This window comes from Scyliorhinus torazame, chromosome 16, assembly GCF_047496885.1.
Source record: "Scyliorhinus torazame isolate Kashiwa2021f chromosome 16, sScyTor2.1, whole genome shotgun sequence".
Lineage (NCBI taxonomy): Eukaryota > Metazoa > Chordata > Chondrichthyes > Carcharhiniformes > Scyliorhinidae > Scyliorhinus > Scyliorhinus torazame.
Window position 1 is genome coordinate 125,913,461 of NC_092722.1, and position 23,141 is coordinate 125,936,601.

At 42.8% G+C, this 23,141-nt stretch overlaps 1 protein-coding gene across 7 annotated transcripts in view; it reads right to left on the reverse strand.

Annotated features, from left to right (window-relative positions):
- LOC140393052 (pantothenate kinase 1) overlaps window positions 1-23,141 on the reverse strand; it is a 92,076-nt gene that overhangs the window by 5,749 nt on the left and 63,186 nt on the right. For 3 of the 7 annotated variants that reach the window (XM_072479007.1, XM_072479008.1, XM_072479009.1), the window contains exons 5-6: window positions 7,880-8,003; window positions 3,187-3,312 (exon numbers count right to left, since the gene is read on the reverse strand). In XM_072479007.1, coding sequence (XP_072335108.1) covers window positions 3,187-3,312; window positions 7,880-8,003 — 250 coding nt within the window. Of the gene's footprint in view, window positions 1-3,186; window positions 3,313-7,879; window positions 8,004-9,254; window positions 9,970-13,204; window positions 13,705-14,330; window positions 14,416-23,141 lie in introns of those variants that run through there. The other 4 variants (XR_011935479.1, XM_072479010.1, XM_072479011.1 and 1 more) reach the window with 4 other exon arrangements.

Here is a 23,141-nt window from a genome sequence, read left to right on the forward strand (position 1 = left end):
GAGTAGATGGGAAAAACTGTTTCTGCTCATGAAGGGATCCAGAACCATAGGGCACAGACTCACACGAATTGTCAAAAGCAACAAGAAGAAATAACATCTTCGTGCAGCGAGTGGTCAAGGCTTGGAACATACTGCCTGAGAGTGCAGTGGAGGCAAATTCAATGGAGACGTTCAAAAGGGGAAATAGAGGGAGCACTGCTGCCTCATGGCGCCGAGATACCAGGTTCGATCCCGGCCCTGGGTTCCTGTCCATCTGGAGTTTGCACATTCTCCCCGTCTTTGCGTGGGTCTCACCCCCACAACCCCCAGAAATGTGCAGGGTAGGCCGACTGGCATGGTAAATTGCGCCTTAATTGGAAAACAAATTGGATACTCTCTAATTTTTATTATTTTTTTAAACAAAAGGGAATTGGACTGTTATGTATAAAAGAAGCATGTGTAGAATGATGGGGAGAAGGTTAGAGATCGGCACTAAAGGATATGTACATTTGGAGAGCTAAAAGGAGGGGAGGGCGGGGGAGAAAGGAGGGGAGGGCGGGGGAGAAAGGAGGGGAGGGCGGGGGAGAAAGGAGGGGAGGGCGGGGGAGAAAGGAGGGGAGGGCGGGGGAGAAAGGAGGGGAGGGCGGGGGAGAAAGGAGGGGAGGGCGGGGGAGAAAGGAGGGGAGGGCGGGGGAGAAAGGAGGGGAGGGCGGGGGAGAAAGGAGGGGAGGGCGGGGGAGAAAGGAGGGGAGGGCGGGGGAGAAAGCAGGGGAGGGCGGGGGAGAAAGCAGGGGAGGGCGGGGGAGAGAGGAAGGGAGGGCGGGGGAGAGAGGAAGGGAGGGCGGGGGAGAGAGGAAGGGAGGATGGGAGAGAGAGAAAGGGAGGGCGGGGGAGAGAGGAAGGGAGGGCGGGGGAGAGAGGAAGGGAAGGCGGGGGAGAGAGGAAGGGAGGGCGGGAGAGAGAGAAAGGGAGGGCGGGGGAGAGAGAAAGGGAGGGCGGGGGAGAGAGAAAGGGAGGGCGGGGGAGAGAGAAAGGGAGGGCGGGGGAGAGAGAAAGGGAGGGCGGGGGAGAGAGAAAGGGAGGGCGGGGGAGAGAGAAAGGGAGGGCGGGGGAGAGAGGAAGGGAGGGCGGGGGAGAGAGGAAGGGAGGGCGGGGGAGAGAGGAAGGGAGGGCGGGGGAGAGAGGAAGGGAGGGCGGGGGAGAGAGGAAGGGAGGGCGGGGGAGAAAGGAAGGGAGGGCGGGGGAGAAAGGAAGGGAGGGCGGGGGAGAAAGGAAGGGAGGGCGGGGGAGAAAGGAAGGGAGGGCGGGGGAGAAAGGAAGGGAGGGCGGGGGAGAAAGGAAGGGAGGGCGGGGGAGAGAGAAAGGGAGGGCGGGGGAGAAAGGAAGGGAGGGCGGGGGAAAAAGGAAGGGAGGGCGGGGGAGAAAGGAAGGGAGGGCGGGGGAGAAAGGAAGGGAGGGCGGGGGAGAAAGGAAGGGAGGGCGGGGGAGAAAGGAAGGGAGGGCGGGGGAGAAAGGAAGGGAGGATGGGGGAGAAAGGAAGGGAGGGTGGGGGAGAAAGGAAGGAATGGTGGGGGAGAAAGGACGGGGGCAGGAAAGAGAGATGGGCAGTACAGTAGCAAAGTGGTTAGCACTGTGGCTTCACAGCGCCAGCATCCCAGGTTCGAATCCCCGCTGGGTCACTGTCTGTGCGGAGTCTGCACATTCTCCCGGTCTCTGCGTGGGTTTCTTCCGGGTGCTCCGGTTTTCTCCCATAGTCCAAAGACATGCAGGTTAGGTGGATTTGCCATGCTAAATTGCCCTTAGTGTCCAAAAAGATTAGGAGGGGTTATTGGGTTACGGTGAAAGTGAGCACCTAAAGTGGGTCGGTGCAGACTCGATGGGTTGAATGGCCATCTTCTTTACTGTATGTTCTATGGAAAAAGGAGGGCAAAATGAGAGAGGAAAGAAAAAGAGAGAAGTAGAGAAAGAGCGAAAAATGGAAAGAGCTGTAAGGAGGAGTGGGAGAAGAGCTGGATTGAGAAAGAGGAGGTACAGGAGTTGGCTGTTAAGAACACATTTGTCTTCAAGTTGGACATTGTCTCTCACGTGCTGGCATCATCTGGTGAAATTGGTTCTTTTTGCAACAGAGGAGAAGATAAAATATTTGTCAATTTCCCTGCTTGTGGTTCAGTGTCAGAGTTCTAGTCGTTTGGTGGGATGTGATGATGTGGGTTCTACTGGTTTCTTTCGCTGCATGTGCAGTAATTTGTATTTTGCCCAAAGATATGTTTGCAATGGTTCTGTTCTTGCAGGAAGTGGATATTCAAGTTTTTTTTCATGCCAATTTGTTATGTAGCAGTGCAGACATGGTAATGCAAATAATATGGTAATTGTTTCAATTACTGCCATGCAATATTTGCAATAGTTCGACTACAAGACACTTCGCAATGTTAACTCCCACTTCAGACAATTCAATCTTCAATTTCTAAAAGCATTTTTTTGTTTCCCCTTCATACACACACACAGTCAGCTTTCTCACTTTCATTTTTTCTTGCATTTTTAACATTTTTTAACAAAATCTTCCAAGGTACCACTGTCGCAAGATACACTGGGTTACTTTAACTGATGGGCCTCTGTTTTTGTGCATTTGCTTTTGCTGAGACAATGCAGCATCTCAGTTGTGTAAATACAGTTTGCTGTTCTACAGGGGTGGGAAACAGTTGCTCACCTTCTGAGAGACGTGGACTGGTGTGTAGGGCCAAGTAGAGGCGGTTTTGCCATTTGATGCAGCTTCCCACAAGGCTCAGCTTGTCACATAACCTTATGCCTACAGCTCCATCTACTGGTGTGATACCTTTGGCATCTCATATCACTGAAATGGATTTGCCAGCCAATTTCGGACTGGATACAATGACAGTAACAATGATGACCTCATTGCACCCGTCCTTATGCAATGATAATACCTGGACTTAAGATTTTTAGTTCATTCATGTATTTGTTAAATTAAATTCCAGTCTAGCTAATTGAATAGCCCTATTCCAACGTTATAGATTTACACCAGGCACCCTCCTTGGCATGAGTTTCCGCAGTCTGCGTTAAGTGACTCCACTTGGCTCAATGAATTAAATTAGATGCCAAAATTAAAACATTTAAAGCGTGCTCCGGTTTCAATTTCTTCAGCTAAAACTAACCCAACTAATGCTGTAACACAATATTGTTGCTACTCACCTCATGTTCCAAGAACAACGCTTTCAACTGTCCATTGGACCAATAATCCATGGCATAAGCTAGTAACTTCATGGAGACCATATTGATTCTCAGGAAGTTTCCAACAAACACCACCCTGTTGATGTTCTGCAATAAGGACATGACAAAGAAAATTAGGATTACAACAAAATCAACGTGATTAATTTTAAGAAAACTCTATTGGATAATCGTGTTGCCAGATATTGGGATAATCAGATGAGGAAGATGCTTTACTTTGTCTCTGATTTGCATGGGGTAGGCTTTCAACCGAGAGATTGATAAGGTCACAACTGGCCTCAAGTGTCACCAAATGCAGATAGGGCTGGGGGAGAAAAGAAAAAGCAGCCAGGATTTCTGTTCCTGATCCCTGCTAGAAAACTGCACCTAAAACGTTGGGAGGGTACAAGTGGGTCCAATAGCAGACTGATGTTTATGTCCAGGGTCGTATAATTAGGATGGCCACCCCTCGCAGCACAGTCTCCAGACCATGGTAACTTATGGACGAGTCCACTTTTCTTAGAGGAGGGCAAAATGGGAGCCCTAATCTCCAGTTTCTTCCTTTTGTTTTCAAAAGCTGTGTAATTGTTGAATTACTTTGAAGGAAAATGCAAGTGGAGGGGCGGGGAGGGTTCCTTGCCAAAAAATGATCTGATGTCCTGGTTCACCTCATAATCCACTGAACTACTTGGAAGATAGTGCTCTCCCCAAACATTTATATGATCTCCACTGGAACATAAACAATGAAAATTGATATACAAGCATGTGATGCATTTCTGTACAGCTTCTTGGTCTATTTTATTACAGGGGTAAAACAGCTCCTTTTAAAATGGCTTGACATGCCCAGTAAAATAATTGGGCTAAGGAATTTAATGCGAACATGTTAAGTATTTGCAAAGTAGCTTCGGAGTATAATTTTGAGGCCAATGTTTTGAATTGGAATCATGCTGACCACAATGCAAGCACAGACAAGGCCAAATCCCAGAAGCTTTCAAAAGAACAAGCTTCCACCCTTCACATTCTGAAGACCGGCAACATATATTTTCAATTGGCTCAATATGGTCGTTGAATCTTATGGTGCAATATAAGCAGGGCATAGTGTTATAAATATATTTATTGCATTCCTTTTGATGCATACAGGCATTAAATTAAAATGAAGAATCACAAGTTATAATACAAAAGTTCACATCTAATGTTTCCTCACAAAAACAGCAGTTTGTGCAACACACCGAAAACTTGCAGCAGAGTCCAAGATGCCTGTCCCTGCACTTTGATAGCCCTGTACAATGCTGCTTGATCTCCATGCTACAAGGCAACACTGTAAAGAAGCTCAAAGCACAGAGAACATGGAGAGACTGATCTGTGCAGTTTAAAAGTCTTCACCTTGGATTTTTTTAAAGACAGACTATGCAAACATCATCGATGATATTCCAGAGGTTTGTATCCTGTTGTGCCTTTGTCTACTGAGCAAAAAGCGCAAGTGTTTTCCAATTTCTGGTGTGAGGCACTAATTCAAATACTGCGGCGGGGTGTCTGGGAGGTCAGGAATGGCGTGTGCAAAGCAAGCAGCCAGGCCTCATTTCAATAAATATGGTCAGACTCTGGCCTGAACTTGGTTGACAGACAATGGTAGGAATTTGGGTGGCTTCAGACTGCAGCGAGGGACCTGTGGGATAGGATGTGGGGGCAAATCCTGGGACACTCCCGCTCATCCAGGCCTACTGAAGGCCTTAAGAAGAAATATTGTGCCCGGGCCACTTTGGATCATAATCTCCATCCCAACAGGTATGACATGATGAAGAAGCTGTTACTCTTGCATGCAGGTTTCCAACTTAAATTGCACATCATCAGGACCCAGGCTACATGTTTAAAGAAGGACCTGCTTCCTTCCTGCAGGACATCCTCCTCGTTGCTTATTTAAAAGAGGTGGTCAATATCTGGACAAGTGAAGTCAACAAGATCACTGCGTATGTCACTACCCTGAATTTAGCTGTCTCTTCAGCCTTTTGTCAGGTGAGGATTTTTTAGTAAGAATTGGGGCCTCAATGTCAGCTACCAAGGGGAAAACAGTGTGAGCACTGTGTGAAGTTGTAGAGTAGCAGCTAAAAAATAACTTGCAAGTCAACAAGTAATGGATATGGTGTAGAGTGCAGGATTCCTGAGACATGCCTGCATGCTACAGCAGCCAGTTGGAGGATGCATTTCCTTTGCTCAAGCGTGATGCACTGGTCCATTGCACAACCTCTGATAAGCAGAAAGCAAAGTGAACAGTTCTGTAAGAGAATCTCAGAGCACTTCAACAAGAGTGAACTGATAAAAGAGAGCCATGATGGATGTCGAGAGTTATTTCATATTTGACCAATTTAGTTGAAATATTGGAGGAGGTCACTTGCATGGTGAACAGGAGAATGTCAATGGATGTTAACTGGATGGGCTTCAGCAAAGTATTTGATCAGGTTTAGGGCAAAACATTTAGCAAATATGATAGTATATAGAATTGGGAGTAACCTTGTGAAATGGACTATGAATTGATTGGGAGAGAGGTAACATAGAAAAGGAGGTGACTGGATTTATTGGTTACTCAGATGTGGCAAGAGATGTTTCCCCCAGGGGAAAGGTCTCTGTGTCTCAAACTTTTCGCCACATACGTTAACTCATTAAGAGAAGAAATAGAGAGAGCACTGCAAAACCAAGTTTGAAGATGAGATTAAGATGGAAGGCACAATAAATTGTGCAGATGGAAGCAGGAAGTTAAAGAGGGATACAGATTGATTCAATTAATAATTTAAATCACAACAGATTGAGTTCAACACTGAGAAGTTCGAGGTCATCCACTCTAGGTCCAAGAAAGACTAATCAGAATATTTTTTTTAAAGTGAGAGATTTGGAGCTGTGGATGACATTGCTGGTAAAATCTTAAAATTAGAAGTTAGTTGATCCCGTCCCCGGGTAACTGGCTGTGTGCAGTTTGCACATTCTCTCGTGTCTGTGTGGGTCTCACCCCCACAACCCAAAAAGGTGCGCAGGGTAGGTAGATTGGCCATGCTAAAGTGCCCCTTAATTTGAAAAAAATAATTGGGTACTCTAAATCTTTTAGAATAAATTTAAGAGTAGGCCACACAGTAGCAAGATCAGAAAGATCAGAAAATCTGACGTTGTCTCCCCTGAAACATTGTGGATTCTTGGGGACAACTGAGATTTTCAATATTGCGAAGGGTAGACATTTTTCAAGTAAAGGGAGTAGAGGGTACGGAGCAAAGACAGGTAAATGGAGCCAAGATACAGATCAGCCATGATCTAACTGAGTGGCTGAACTGACTTGAGGGGCTGAATGGTCTATTCCTGTCAGAGAAACGAGGGGGGGGGGGGGGGCAGGAACAAAGGCACGAGTCTGAGGACAGCTTCTACGCCTAGAGATCCCAGGTGGATATTTGAAGCAAAAGCGGATTTATTTGGCCGGGTAGGGGAGAAAAATCGCAAACGCTTTAAAACGCACTAGAAGATGGTTTCTTGGTTCTGCCGAAAAATCACTTCACCAAAACTCTGCTCTCCTGCCAAAGTAAAACTTTTATTGGTGTTTATCGTTTAGCATTCTTGGATCAGCGTGCAATGATGATTACAGCCCAGCTGGTGAGAAATATGTTCTAGCCCACCTCCCATCCATCCAAGGCTGATTGTCATTCTTACTTTCCTCACTGCAGGAAGCAACACAGGATACACTAGGAAAATTAGCTTAATACAGATGTCTGTATTAATACCTTTGTAGTGAGAGAATGCATTCTGTGTGATCGAGGCTTACATGTGGTTTAGATTAAGTCATTAGGATTCCGCAGAAGAATGCTAAGTAAACAGGTGGCGTCCAGTTACTGCACTTTAAGAAACAAAGGTTCATGGCTAGTTAGGAGCCAGCATGTCTACTGCTCAGCTGTCACCATTCTACAAAGGTGTGATGCTCATAGTTATGAAATATTTTCATATCCGTTCCATAAATTACACTTGTACTTCAATGAAAAGTATATGTGCTGTGATATTGTCATCTGTTGGATTAGCAGCAAATGACACAAAGATCAGATGACAACGATGTCAGAATTGATGGGTTTTAAAGCAAGTTAGCTGACATAGTGCCTCTCGGTGTGTAAAAAGGCTCCCTTCCAACAACTCCATGTCGAGAACACTCTTTGGCAGCTCCCAGACACCAATAAATAACCTACTCTCAGTGAGTGTAGATGTATGCGACTCGCTCTTACAGGTTTGATTTATCTCTGGCATCTGAACTTCCAAAATTTGGATTAATGTTCCAGCATAGGTTTTCTTCCCCATGAACTGGAATTATTTGATTTAAACAAGCGCAGAACAATGTCATGTAGCCAAAAGTGAACGTTCGAGTTAGGTTTCTGAATTTCAACAGTATGCAAAAAGTAACTTCGCAGTCCATTTAAATCAAGCCATTTCTGTGGTGCTAATTCATTTGTAATACGCAACAATATGAGTTTAGCAATGTCAATAGCACAGGAGAGTGAATTTTAGTGCCACTAAAATAATTGAACTAGTAGACAATTTGAACAGAAGGACTCCGAATTTCAGAACTTTATTCCCTCTAATACACTCATAACTAGACTCAACTTACTGCAAATAATGTAACCAAGCAATCAGATAACCTCTATTAACAAGCGCTTACCTCATTCAGTGCACACATGCGAGCTATGGATCCAATGTTGTTCGTAATAGTGACCAGTGTTGCTCTGGCCAAATCTTCCTTACTGATGGAATCACGCTTCTCCTTGCTCATCATGTGACCAAAGCTGCATGAATTTTAAAAAGCCATGGCTGAAGACACAAGAAACCTTTCAAATTATTTCCGATCGCTCAAACTTTGATTTGGAAAGATGCTGACAAAAGTTATTTTCAGGTTTAAAAAATCTATTACGCCTACCCATGGTTCAAATTATTGAATCAGTGAGGTTATCCAGGTAGAACAAACCGCTCCCATAGCTTTACAATATAATTAAATAATAGCTGGTAAAACATGCAAATACATTGGGCAATGCAAATTTATATTGCTGTACAATAAATTTCCAAATACTTGCACTCGATCCAGTCAAAAATCATTATCATGGCACATCGGGGCTCAATTCTCCGGCAGCCGGGGGTTCCCGACAGAGTGGGGCTGCCCCACAATGGGAAACCTCATTGATCAGCCGATGAAACGGAGCAACCTGCCGGCTGAAGCAGAAATCTGGCGCGGCGGGATGGAGAAACCCACCCGAGGTTTGATTTGCCACAAAATAAAATTAGCTTTGCAATTTATTCACCAACTCTCAAAATCACGACAGGATGTTACAGTACACCAAGTCTATGCTGGTACTTTCCTCTCTAATATCCTCCACAGTAGCACATAGGTATATCAGGAACAAGTGTAGACTTTTCAGTACCTCGAGCCCTACTACGACAGTATTTTTTTTTCAAATTTCTCCTTTGTTTCTTTTTACAATTATCTTAAATTGTCCACTTCATTTAATTAAGCAGAGGGAAAAAGCAACTTCTACTTCATTCAAATCTTTGCAATCTTGAAGCCCCAGTTAGGTTGCTCTTTAACTTACGTTCTAATGGATAAAAACTCTCAACCTCTCGAATTGTTCTTCATCCCTGGTAATACCCTTGTATCTTTGCTGTTTTCATATTATTTCTATAATGAGGTGCTTAAAACTGTATACACCACCCAGATTACAACTAACTAGTCTTGTACAAATTCCCGGAACTCCATGCTTTTGTAGGTGAGAGAACATCACTGATCCTTGTTTCTTTCTCAACTTCTGTAATCAGTTCACTTTTAAGATGATGTTTCTTAACTTCGGAGTGTTTAGACAACTTGAATAATCAGCAGCAAGCTTTTTGTGAATTTAAATAAAGACCATTTATTCACGCTCACACCCTTGAAATCTAATGTGATGGCATACTCACACAGCCATACACACTCAAGGGAAAGTACAGTTGAACTATTAATAGAGCACTTTTACAAGTTATAAACAAAAGGAATAGTTCATAAATCACACCATTGTCCTTTTCTGTAAAACGTGCACTGCTGGCTTGTTGGAAAGGACGTCTTCACTCCTGGTGTGTAGTTTAGTTAACTTGAACAGCTAGAGCTACGTGCCAAGAAGTGTTTTTCAGGATTTTCACGAAGCCATGACTCTGCAGGTTGCAAATTTAGGTGCTTGTAGTCTTGTTGCCAGAAGGTCAATTGGCAATATTTTTGGACCCAAAAATGAACATGCTTGGAGACCTTACGATGTTACAGTCTTCGGTTCTCAAGACATCTCTCTAGTCTTTCTCTGTTGAGTTTTTCTGTAGTCTGTATTTTAAGATTAAAAGGGAGACCAAAATAGCTGCGCTACCACGTGGCTTCTCACAGCCCCCTTTACCAAATGTAGTCTGGTCTTGGGTTGATTAACAGCAACCTGGTTTAATATTTCAGAGGAGGGTTGAGACAATCACCATCTTTGCTTTAGAAAGACCCATTCAGCTCAAGAATGTCATTTGAATATGGACAGCTGACACCTCTTAGTCTGGAATGTATCCATTTGTTCTAGGAAACAGCGTGGCATGTTGAATTCACAGATCAGGTCAGATGGCCCTAGGCAGTCATCCTTTGCAGCACGAACTGTCCATTTTAAAAGAAGTCAGTTCCAAAAGATTCCACACTGAGCAAGAGTTCATATTTTGAAAGTTATGAATATGACGTGCCTTTCTGGGCATGACACATCATCGCTGCATGGGAAGAAAAAATGGAATTTTGATTACTTTTTAAAGAAAAAAAAAACATTATTTCTCTTGCTTTACCTTGAAAACAGCGGACACACATTCTGCACTCACTCTGACATCCATACATTAATCTTACAGTTGATACAGCTGGCATTATCTGCAACAGCCATTTTTCTGTTTCAGGCTCAAGTTTCTCATCGCCCTTTTTAGAGAAGGCACAGTTGTAACCAAATTTCTTCTGATGTTGGAGTCTGGTCCTAGGAAGGCTTTTGCTCAGAAAACCCGATGCCCTCACTGCTTTTCCAACATTTTAAATCCTGATTCGGTGTGGTCAAATAGGGCTGGATTTTCACATGCATCCATTTGTATGTTTGGACATTTTATGACCAACAGATATGTACTCTCTCTCTCTCTCTCGAATTTGGGGCCAAGTCGAAACTGAATTTCAGCTCCCGAGTCCTCGAAGGGATCGAGTTTCACAGGTTGGCGTATAGGCATCTTTTCTGTTCCAAGGTTTGTCCAATGTAAGTTTCTGCCTCTGCATTAGTTTTCTGCCTATAAAGTCTCCAACCTACTTCCATAACCCATGGGGTTCAATAGTTCAGGCATTGATAATTCTTATCTCTAGGGTGATAGTGTGTGATAAACCTTTTAAGCCCGTGAGGAATCAGGCTTCTCCTCCTGTACTCTGTCCTTAGTGGATTCGAAGGCTAAATTGCTGGGTTCAGTCAGCTCCGAATTTCGAACCTGACAATTTGATTCACAACGACTTGACTTTTCTTTTCCCTTGGGGTTTTCATAATTGCTTTTCATCTTCGGGTATATTTATTACTTTCTCTTTTTCCTTATGTCGGGGATGGGTTTTCTCTCAATAAGCCTCATGTCCTCTGGGATGCCATTGTTCGCAGGTGGATGTCTAGCTTCTATTGCACTCCCCTATGGTACTTCAACTGGGTGAAGCATCACCTTTTTGCTTGCCTGTTTGGGAACCCTACTGATACCTATTTAAACCCAAGGAAGGATTCTGCCAGCCATACATCTGGCACTTTTTATCTCAGCACTTTAACTTTCCGCCGGCTCAATCCAAGCTTCTTTAAATTTCATTAGTTCTATTTGGTTCCTTTAAATTCTATTGGCGCTATCTTGGCCTCTCCAAATACCACAAGTTTTCCTTCAGTCTCAATAATCCTTACTGACCCCATTGTCCATGCCCTATCGTCCGTGTGGGTTTTTTGGGTCGTCTTCAGCCCTCTGCAGCAGTGTAGAATTTCACTTATTCTCCTTGATTTCCCCAGGTCCGTGGGCTGCTCTGGACCTCAGTCATCCCACGCACCCCGGAAAAAGTACCTGACAGCACACCAAATAATTTCACAGCAATAGATTAACCTCTCACATCAGTAAGCTCGGAATGACCGACCATCAACACATGGTGACCAACTTACTATGTAGATGAGATTTAACTAAGGGAACATTCAAACATTTATCCACTAAGCCCTTTTACAAACACCATGGTATTTGAAGACGACTGGGATCCCCAAGGATGGTTATCTTTTTCTCGGTGACTGGGATCCAAAAGAAGTCATCTTTTGCAGAAAAGGTACTGATGGATATTCTGGCCTTCTGATATATTGTGGTACATGTTTTGGCTACAATGCCCTTTGTTGACCTTGGAATATGCTCAGACTTTCCACAATGAAAAAACACTGGGCGTGCCCTTGCTGGTTTACCATACAGGTTCCTTCTTTTAAAAGTTAGAGACTGATCTGTTTTTTCTCCCCTACTCTCCTTTACTCTGCAGCCCATTTCAGTTTCACCTACATCCATCCTGTCTCTCCCTAGCCTGAGAGTTGCTAGATCTGTTTCTTTTCTGTTAGAGATTTGTGTATTAAATCATAGTCACTAGCTATGACAGCTGCCGCTCTGGCCTTTGAAACTCTGTTCCGCTACATGAAGCTGGACAGGAGGTAATTTTTAAACTCATCCAATGGGAGTGTCTCTCAATATTTTCTAAGTGGGGTCAATTTTGAGCATTCTCATCCACCAGTCAGATGCTAGTTGTGTCATTTGAGTGAGCTTTATACGAATGTTCCTATATGACTGGTGATATGCATTTAGTACTGACTCAGCATAGCTCTTCTTGTTTGGTCACAGTTTCAAGAGCATTCTTCAGACAATAGGGAATAAACCTCAAGCTTTTCTTGTTAAATGTACTTGCATCGGGCATAAACCTCAAGCTTTTCTTGTTGACTGCACTTGCATCAGGAGAGTCCAAATTTCTTCAGGCCATTTTAACCTGCTTGCAAGTTTTTCAAAGGCTATTATGAATGCTTCAATGACATCTTCATCACATTTTGCTACTAACCAAGAAAACTTCAAGAAGCCAAAGGTTGACTCTCAACTAGGGTAACTTGAATTACTGGTGACTTCTGTTCTGCATGAAGATAATATTTCCCTAGCAAATTCTGGCCCATTTATGTTTACAACTGCTTCTCAAAGTTTTTCCATCCGGAAGGCTCTCTCTCTTCCTCTCCTGATATTCCCTTTCTCATTCTTGGAACACCAATTCCAACTTCATTCTTCTCGGCGAAAACCTGCCAAGATAACCTGGTCTATCTCAGACTCCATGACCAGAATTCTCTAACTGACGAGATTCTCTGTTCCCGCCGGCTGCTCATCCCTGCCCATGGGCTTCAATGGAAAATCCCATTGACAAGCAACAGGAATATAGAACAGCCAGCGAAACGATGCGCTGCCAAGAAACAAGCGACTGGGAGACCAGAGAATCCAGCGCCATATCTTCTGTCTGTTCCAGTGAGGGAAAAATGCTCAACCATCTCAGACTTTTTCATCTTCTGCTTCACACTAAATTCCACCTATTTAGTTACTGCTCTCAGCAGTTCAATCGTTAATGTTGTTCGCTTATGCCAAGCTAAATCCCACTGTTCTATGAACAATTTCACGTTAAAGTTGGACATTCCACTTCCTAGCATTAATGTGCAAGTATGTGAAGCCTGCTATAGCCCTTTTTTGTCAAAGAAACAATTTCAGTTAGCTAACTTTTCCGTTTTGCTTCCAATTTATCCTTTCAAAGTAAAATTCAACCTCATTTACTCCAATTGATCCAAACCCAGATGCAGTCCCCAATTCTATTAGAACACTATACTGTCCATAGATCAGTTTGCGTTTGAGAGCGTGTGTGTGTTCTTAACCTAAGTATGGACAATTTATTTAATCAGCAGCAAGTTTTGCAGGGTTTAAATAAAGGCTGTTTATTCACATGCTCACCTCACAGCACTCACATACACAAACACACAAGGGATGTACAGTTGAAGAAAATAGTGCATTTTTACAAGTTATAAACAAACAGAATAGTTCATAATCCACAAGCTTATCCTGTTCTCAAAAACATGCACTGTAGGCTTGATGGAAAGGACATCTTCACTCCTGAAGTGTAGTTTAGGTAATTGAACCATCAGAGTTAATGTCCTTTTCAGGATTATCTTGAAGGGATGAGCTTTCTGCAGGTTGCAAAGTTAGTTACCTGTAGTCTTGTTTCCAGAAGGTCAGTTGGCAATATTGTTGGACCCAAAAAGGAAGGGGCTTGGAGACCTTATGATGTTCCAGTTTTCCTTCTGCTGCTGTATTTTTCTGTAGTCAGCTCCTCATGATTAAATGGGAGATCAACGTGGCTACCATGTGGCTTCTCCTTCAGTCTTATTTGAATGTTTGGAGACGTTTATTCTAAGGAGGGTTGAGACAATCACCATCATTGTTTCAGAAAGACCCATTCAACTCAAGCATGTCATTTGGATGGTCTCAGGATATAGGCAGTTGATACATCTTAGTCTGGAATGTACCCTTTGGTCCTTGTGAGTTTTTGAATTCACAGGTCTGGTTTGAGTACCCTCGGCAGCCATCTTTTGCAGCACATGCTGTCCATTTTGAAAGAAGAGGCAGTTCCAAAAGATTTCACACGAAGAAAAGTTCCTATTTTAGACGTTATGCGTTATACTAGAAAGGTTTATATACTTGTCCTGTTGTCTTGCACGATCTGTGCAACTTCACACCAAGGACCTCTTGCTCCTTTATTCTATTCAATCTCTCACTATTTACGGTGCTGTTCTTTGCTCCATTCTTACTTACAAAAACATTTTACTTCCCATTTTTTATAACTTGCATCTACTGCTTAATTGGTCATCCCACTATTCTATTCAATGTCCTCCTGGAGTTATTTCAGATCCCTTCCAACAATTTCTCACTCCCCACTTCTCCCAAATTTATCAGCAAATCTTGATATAGGTCCACCAATTCCAAAGTCTAGAGCATTCATGTTTTTGATAAATAAGAGTAGCTTTGACACAACTCACCCCATCTTTCCAATCTAATTTCCTTTTATCCGTACCCTTTGCTTTCTGCTCGCCAACTATCTCTCTATCCATGCGGCCGCTTCCCCTTAGAGCAAAGATAATGGAATTAAGTGTCTCATGTGTTACCTTGTCAAATGTTTCTTGAAATTGTATCAGAACTGAATCAGCTGCATTTCCTTTATCTATCTGCTGTATTATTTCTTTAAAGAATTCTATCAGGTAGGTCAAGCAATGACTGGCTCCAATCAACGCATTGTCCTACAATAGCTTTTATGTATTTACAGCCTCTAATAGCTTATCATGTTTCATTTTCTGGAAAGGTTAATTGCTGGAAAGGTGCATGCTTTGAACTTTTGAAAATTGCAGTTAAATCCTCTGATAGAACTTTACGAGCTTCTCTTAGGATCCTCCGATATAAGCCACAAGTGTCCAGTGATTTGTCCAATTTAAGCTACAGCAACTTCCTTAGCATCAGCTGTCTTTGAATAACTTCCACAAGCATTCAATGCTCTAACTTCTATGGTTCAACAACCTCAAAGCAATAACCTTGGGACTATTATCTGAGCAACATACAAATTAGCTTAGAGTATATAAAATTAGAGAGATGAATGCGTGGCTCAAAGACTGGTGTTGTAGAAGGCGGTTCTCATTTGTGGTGCACCAGGGAAAGTGGGGCAATAATGTTGGGACGGTCTATATCTGAATCATGCTGGTTCATTGTACAACAAGCTGTATAATTAGGGAAGTAGAGAGGAATTTAAACTGAATTGTGGGCTAAAGGGATCAAATTTGGACAGCTGTGTAAAATCAAAGAGCAGAGACAAGAGAAGAGAGAAAGGTAAACAGGCATGAATAGAGAGGCCAAATCAGCAGATAAGGTGAGAGATTACAAAAATAATGAAAGGACATAACTAAAGGCTTGGTATCTGAATGCAAGTAAGCATTTAAAACAAAACAGGTGAACTGATAGCGCTAATAGAAATAAGCACGATCTGATAGCCATTACAATGACATGGCTGCAGTGTGACATAGATTGGGACCTGAATCTGAACCTGAAAAACATGAATTTAGGAAGCAAGGAAAGTGTGGGCGGGAGGGGGGGGCTCTCTAATTTAAGGATAGTATGAGCACAATCTCTGTGGACCCAAGTTCAAATCCCGCCACTGCAGATAGTGAAATTTGAATTGAATAAACCCCTGGAATTAAAAGTCTAATGATGACCATGAAACTACTGTTGCTTGTCAAACCCAACTGGTTCACGAATGTCCTTTAGAGAAGGAAATTTGTTGTCCTCACCTGGTCAGGCCTACATGTGACTCCAGACCCACAGCAATGTGGTTGACTATTAACTGCCCCTCAAGGGCAATTACGAATGGGCAATAAAGGCTGGCATAACCTGCAACACCCACATCCTATGAGCAAAGAGAAAAAAAAGGATGACCCAGGTTCAGGATGTATAAGTGGTTTGGGTAGAGATGGAAATTATAATGACAAGAAGTCACTTTTGGGAGTGGTGTAGAGTTCCCCGAACAGTAATTACACAGTAGGACAAGGTATAAAAAGACGAAATAAGGGGAACTTTGTCAGAAAGATATGGTAGTAATCATGGGGGATTTTCATAGAGGCTGGAAAAATCAGAATGGCAAAGGTAGCGTAAATGAGGAATTCATAGAATGTTTTTGAGCTTGTTTCTTCGAACAGCATGTTCTGGCATCAACAAGAGAGCAGCCTATACTAGAGCTGGTATGGTGCAATGAGACAGGATTAATTAATTATCTTATAATGAAGGCGCCCCTAGGTAAAAGCGTTCATTTTATGATTGAGTTTTACATTCAGTTTGCGAGAGGGGAGTGTGTCTAAGAATAGGATTTTAAACTTAAATGAGGGCAATTATGAGGACATGAAAGCAGTGCTAGCTAAGTGAACTGGAAAATTAGGTTACGGGATAGGTCCACAGAGATGCAACGGCAAAAATTTAAGGGGATGTTTCAGAATATACAGAATAGGTACATTCCAACGAGAGAAAAAGATTTCAAGGGGAGAAACCACCATCCGTGATTAACCAAAAATGTTAAAATTTCAATTTTTTTTTAAAAAGCATATAGGGTAGGTGGATTGGCCACGCTAAATTGCCACTTAATTGGGGGAAAAATGTTTAACATTTTTTTTTTTAATGAAAGAAACAGCATAGAGGTTATGCAAAAATGGCAAGGAGGATGATTCATCAGATTATAAAGAATAACAAAGAACGACTAAAAGATTGTTAAGGAAGGAAAAATGAGAGAAAAGATAAAGCTAGCTAGAAATATAAAGACAGTTTCGATCGATATTTAAATAAGAAAAGCGTTAGCAAAGTGAATGTTGATTGTATAGAAAGTAAGTCTGGGGAATGAATAATGGAAAATAACGATACGGCAGATGAATTGAATCGGTCTTCACTATAGAGAATTCAAGAAAGATCTCAGAAATAGCTGCAAATCAGGAATTGGAAGGGAGGAACTCAAAATTACAATCACCAAGAAAGTTATTCTGAGCAAATTGTTTGTCCCCAGGTCCAAACGGCTAGGGAGATAATTGATGCGTTGGTTTCAATTTCCAAAATTCCCTAGATTCAGCGAAGGTTTCATTGGACTGGAAAATATCAAATGTAACTCCTTTATTCAAAGACAGAGGGAGACAGAAAGCTACGGGCCAGTTATCTTAACAGCTGTCAGAGAAAATGTTGGAAGCTATTTAAAAAAAAAATTTAGAGTACTCATTTCAGTTTTCCAATTAAGAGGCAAATTAGCATGTCCAATCCACCCAGCCTGCATATCTTTGGGTTGTGGGGGCGAAACCCACGCAAACACGGGGAGAATGTGCAAACTCCACACGGTCAGTGACCCAGGGCCGAGATCGAACTTGGAACCTCGGCGCCGTGAGGCAGCAATGCTAACCACTGCACCGCTCTGGAAGCTATTATTAAAGGCATGACAGCAGGGCACTTGGAAAAATTAAGTTACTCAGGCAGTGTCTTGTGAAAGGAAAATCATGTTTAACCAAATTACCAGAGTTCTTTGAAGCAACAATTGCTGCCAATAAAGGGGAACTGGTTGATGTGCTCTTAGATTCCCAGAAGGCATTTCATAAGGTGCCGCATCAAAGTTAACTTTGGAAATAAAAGCTCATGGTGTAGGGGATAACATATTGGCATAGATAGAAAATTGGTTATCCAACAGGAAACAAAGTAGGCATAAATGGGTAATTTTCCAGTTGTCAGGATGTAACGGGTAGAGTGCCACAGGGATCAGTGCTGGGGGCTCAACGTTTTACAATTTATATAAATGATTTGGATGAAAGACCAAAGATAAGGTTGCTAAATTTCTGAAAGACAGAAAGGAAGTAAGATGTTAAGAGGGAATAAGGATGGTACAAAGGGATATAGTTAGTGAGTGGGCAAAGATCAGGCAAATGAATATAATGTGGGCAAATTGAAATTGTCCATTTTGGCAGGAAATATTATCTAGATGTAAAGGATTACAGAGCTCTGAAATATAGGGGGATCTAGGTGTCATAGCGCATGAATCACTGAAGATTACACAGTACAGTAAATAATTAGGAACATTAATAGAATGTTATCCGTTATTGCGAGGGTAATTTAATGCAAAATTAGGGGGATTTTGCTTCAATTGTACATGGGACTGGTTCCACCACATCTGGAGTACTGTGTACAGTATTGATCGTTATTTATTTATTTTTTTTAAATGCTTTTATGAAGGCATTTTCATATTATACAGATGAGCATGAACATACACCGAAAAAGTATATATACACATAGGTTGTCTTCCATTATATACAATCGGTTGTCTTTCGTTATTTACACCGGTTACAGTTTCTTGTTTTTCAGTAGGCGGTTAGTTTTAGTTGGGTCCCCTGCTTCTCTCTTTCCCCCTTTCTTCCTGACCCCCCTTCCCCTTCCAGTCGGTAGCGTGCCCTCTACCCTCATCGGGTCTTTTATCCAGGTTCCTGTTGGGGTGCCGTGACGTTGTGTATCTTGTTATGTGTTGGACATGTTTGGACTCCATGTCTCTGCAATGCACCCCCCCCACCGATCTGTTTTTGTGTGTGTTCATCGTTTTACTGTGACTTCCCCCTCCCTCCCTCTGGCTTATTAGCTGTTGACTACAAACAGGTCTTGGAACAACTAGGTGAATGGCTCCCATATCTTGTGGAAGCCCTCTTGCGACCCCGATGGCGAATTTGATTTTCTGCATCTGGAGAAATTCTGACGGGTGGGACAGCCAGTCTGCAGCTTTTGGGTGGAGCTGCTGATCGCCAGCCGAACAGGACTCTCTGGCGGGCGATCAGGGAGGTAACGGCAAGGCGGTCCACCCTTCTCCCCATAAAGAGATCTGGCTGTTTTGATACCCCGAAGAATGCCACTCTTGGGCATGGCTCCACCCTCATCCCCACCACCTTGGACATTGCCTCAAAGAAGGTTGTCAGAATCCGACAAGTCTGGGGCAAGTCCAACATGTGGATCTGGTTGGTTGGGCCTCCTTGACACCGTTTGCATTTGTCCTCCAGCTCCAGGAAGAACCTGTTCATTCGGTTCTGGTAAAATGAGCTCTGTGTACCACTTTTAACTGCATTTGATGTCCACACCCAGTAGGTCCTCCAACAGCGATTGTTGCGATGGTCGTGGGTACGTCCTTGTTTTCCTACGCAAGACGTTTTGACCGGCATATATGTTAGCTCGTTCCCCCCCCCCCCCCCCCCCCCCCCCCCCCCCGTCAGCTGGAACTTCTCTGTTCGTTCCTCTAGTGTCATCAGTCTGTTGTCTGTGTAGAAGTCCCTAACCGTCAACATATCCCACGTCCTGCCACCACCTTTTGAGTTTGGGGTCCTTTTTGGCTTGCGTGAACCTGTGATTCGCAGATGGGGCCTTAAATGGACATTTTGGTTAATCCGAAGTGCTGTCATAGTTGGTTCCAAGACCAGAGTATTACTATCACCACTGGACTCATTGAGTGTTTGGTTGGTGGAGATAGGAGGGCAGCTGAGGCCAGGACCCAGAGGGAGGTCCCCGTACAAGAGCACCCCTCCATTCTCATTCACTTGGCATCCGGCTCCTTTATCCACCCCTTTACTATTTCTGCTGTTTCTGTCCAGTGGTAATATTGCAGGTTTGGGAGGGCTAGGCCTCCCATGCTTCTTGTTTTCTGCAGGACTTTGTTGGGGATCCTAGGATTGTTGGACTAATATTCCAAGGTGTACTAATAATGTGTTACACTACTAGATTAATAATCCTGGGTACAGTGGTGTAAATAAAATAATAATAGTGTAGTGGTTATGTTACTGGCCTGGTAATCCAGAAGGTAGTAGTGTAATACTTAGGTCACTAGACTAATAATCCAAGCTACAGTAGCAGGGTTGATGATAATGTGGTAATGGGCATACGGGATATTTTCCTTCATTAGCCAAGTCTTAAGAGCACAGGAGCAAGGAGGTTACGTAAAACATTGTTAGTGTACAACTAGAAACTTGTATACTGTTCCAGTCATTAGATTACAGGAAGGATTTGATCACACCTGAGAGGGGGGTAGGGAGAATATTAGACGGATGTTATCAGGAATTGAGATTTCCAATTATTAGGAAAGATTGAATTGGCAGAGCATGTTTTCCTTGAGACAGAGGCAGCTGAGGAGAGATTTAATTGAGGTTTACAAAATCAATGGGCCTAGTAAGAAATAGGATGGGCCGATTTCCATTTTAACAGACCAGGGACATTGAATTGAAGTAATTGCCAGAAAGGTCAGAGGGGATTTGAAGAGAATGTTGTCCACCTAGAGGGGCGTACAGGTCTTGGACTCACAACTTTAAAAGGGGCTAGAATTAGAAATCCTCATCACATTTCAGGAAACACTTAGATATTCACTGGAAGTGCCGTAACTGACAAGAGTTATGGACGAAGAGTCAGAAGGTGTGATTTGACTGGACATCTCTTTTTCAGCCGGTAGACACTGCACCGGCTGAATGGCCTCATTTTGTGCTGCAAATCTTTCTATGCTTACCTCACAAATTTGTTCTTTTAAAGTCAAGAATCCATGTCCTCAACTTTTCATTTTCCTTTTCTATTCCCAGTAGTTGTATTGTGGCCACTCTTTCCCCAAGTATTGTGGCCGCTCTTTCCCCAAATGTATCTCGACTTTACGATTGTCTATTTGCTCCGTTTCATTGTATAAAAGCAGGAGAACGACTGCTCCCTTCTACGTTGGAGAATTCACTGAGAAAACTATTCTGAACGCTCTGCAAAAATAAAACGTCTTCCCGGCGATCAATCATATTCCACATTCTAATTTACTAGCTAATTTAAATCCACTCTTGTAACACGATCATTTATACATACATCTTCATTGGTGTACAAGTGGCATGTCAATTTCCTTTCCACTGTTCAGAGTCTACAATATGCCCCCAATAACACAATTGAGCATTGCTATTTAAATCCTTTTGCTGCAGTTTAGACCAGCACTTGCTACTTGCTTCTGTTTCTAATCTGTGCCACTTCAACTGCCCAATGTAATTGGTGTCAGAATGGCAGGTGAACCACTGAATATAGGAGGCAAGCTGATATGCTTTACCCTTTCAAACATGTAAAAGTAACCACCACAAAAATATCCAAAGGCTTGCTGAAAGCAATTAGCGCAATTTCAGAAGCTTCAACGAGAATACATGATAAGACCTCACTCTGTAACGACAACAGATTCTAGCCTACACGGTTTATTTGCAGTCCAATAATGTTACTCTAAATGTAATCCAGATCAAGGATTCAAATACCGGAGAATGCAAGTTCAAGTCTCACTATGGCAGTAAAGTAACCATGAAGCAGTCGGACTGATGCTAAAAAATGTAACCGGTCTTTTAGGGTGGAAATTCTCCATTCCTAGTTTGACATAAATGTGATTTGGTCCTACCCCAATTTAAGTGATTTTTAACTTCCTAAATAAGCAGCATAGCAAGCCACTCAATTTTATTAAACTGTTAAATGCAGCAGTTTAAGGAAGTGGCTTGTCACCACCTTCAGAGCAACTTGGTCCGAAAGCCAGAAGCATCTGCTTATGCAGACTGTAAATAAAACATGGCACATGTCACAAAGGGACTATAGTGTCAGAGGTGAGAAAATATTCAGTGGGGTGCCAGTCAAGCAAATGCACAAACAAAAACCTGATTATTTATTTCAATTTCATAGGACCAAAGTTAAGGAACTGAAGTGGACAAGAGTTACATTTGCAGTATCCTGCCTTCCTCTCACTAACTACAATCCAGTGAAACATGCGGTAACCTGCTTTCCTCCCACTAACGATAACTCAGTGAAACACGCAGTAACCTGCCTTCCTCTCTCTAACTATAATCCAATGAAACATGCAGTACCCTGCCATCCTCTCACTAACTATAATCCAATGAAACACGCAGAAACCTGCTTTCCTCCCACTAACTATAACTCAGTGAAACACGCAGTAACCTGCCTTCCTCTCTCTAACTATAATCCAATGAAACATGCAGTACCCTGCCATCCTCTCACTAACTATAATCCAATGAAACACGCAGAAACCTGCCTTCCTCTCACTAACTATAATCCAATGAAACACGCAGTAACCTGCCTTCCTCTCACTAACAATAATCCAATGAAACATGCAATAACCTGCCATCCTCTCATTAACTATAATCCAATGAAACACACAGTAACCTGCCTTCCTCTCACTATGAGTCACTGAAACATGCAGTAACCTGCCTTCCTCTCACGAACCATAATCCAATGATACATGCAGTAACCTGCCTTCCTCTCACTAACTATAATTCAGTGAAACATGCAGTAACCTGCCTTCCTCTCACTAAATATATGTCAGTGAAACACGCAGTAACCTGCCTTCCTCTCGCTGACTATAATCCAATGAAACATGCAGTAACCTGCCTTCCTCTCGCTAACTGTAACTCAGTGAAACATGCAGTAACCTGCCTTCCTCTCACTAAATATATGTCAGTGAAACACGCAGTAACCTGCCTTCCTCTCGCTGACTATAATCCAATGAAACACGCAGTAACCTGCCTTCCTCTCACTAACTATAATCCAGTGAAACATGTAGTAACCTGCCATCCTCCCACTAACTATAAGTCAGTGAAACATGCAGTAACCTGCCTTCCTCTCACTAACCATAATCCAGTGAAACATGCAGTAACCCGCCTCCCTTTCACTAACTATAACTCAGTGATATGCGCAGTAACCTGCCTTCCTCTCACTAACTATAATCCAATGAACCACGCAGAAACCTGCCTTCCTCTCACTAACTATGTCAGTGAAACATGCAGTAACCTGCCATCCTCTCACTAACTATAATCTAATGAAACACGCAGTAACCTGCCTTCCTCTCACTAACTATAATCCAATGAAACACGCAGTAACCTGACTTCCTCTCGCTAACTATAACTCAGTGAAACATGCAGTAACCTGCCTCCCTTTGACTAACTATAACTCAGTGATATACGCAGTAAACTGCCTTCCTCTCACTAACTATAATCCAATGAAACACGCAGTAACCTGCCTTCCTCTCGCTAACTATAACTCAGTGAAACATGCAATGACCTGCCTTCCTCTCGCTGACTATAATCCAATGAAACACGCAGTAACCTGCCTTCCTCTCACTAACTATTACTCAGTAAAACATGCAGTAACCTGCCTTCCTCTCACTAAATATATGTCAGTGAAACACGCAATAACCTGCCTTCCTCTCACTCACTATAATCCAATGAAACATGCAGTAACCTGCCTTCCTC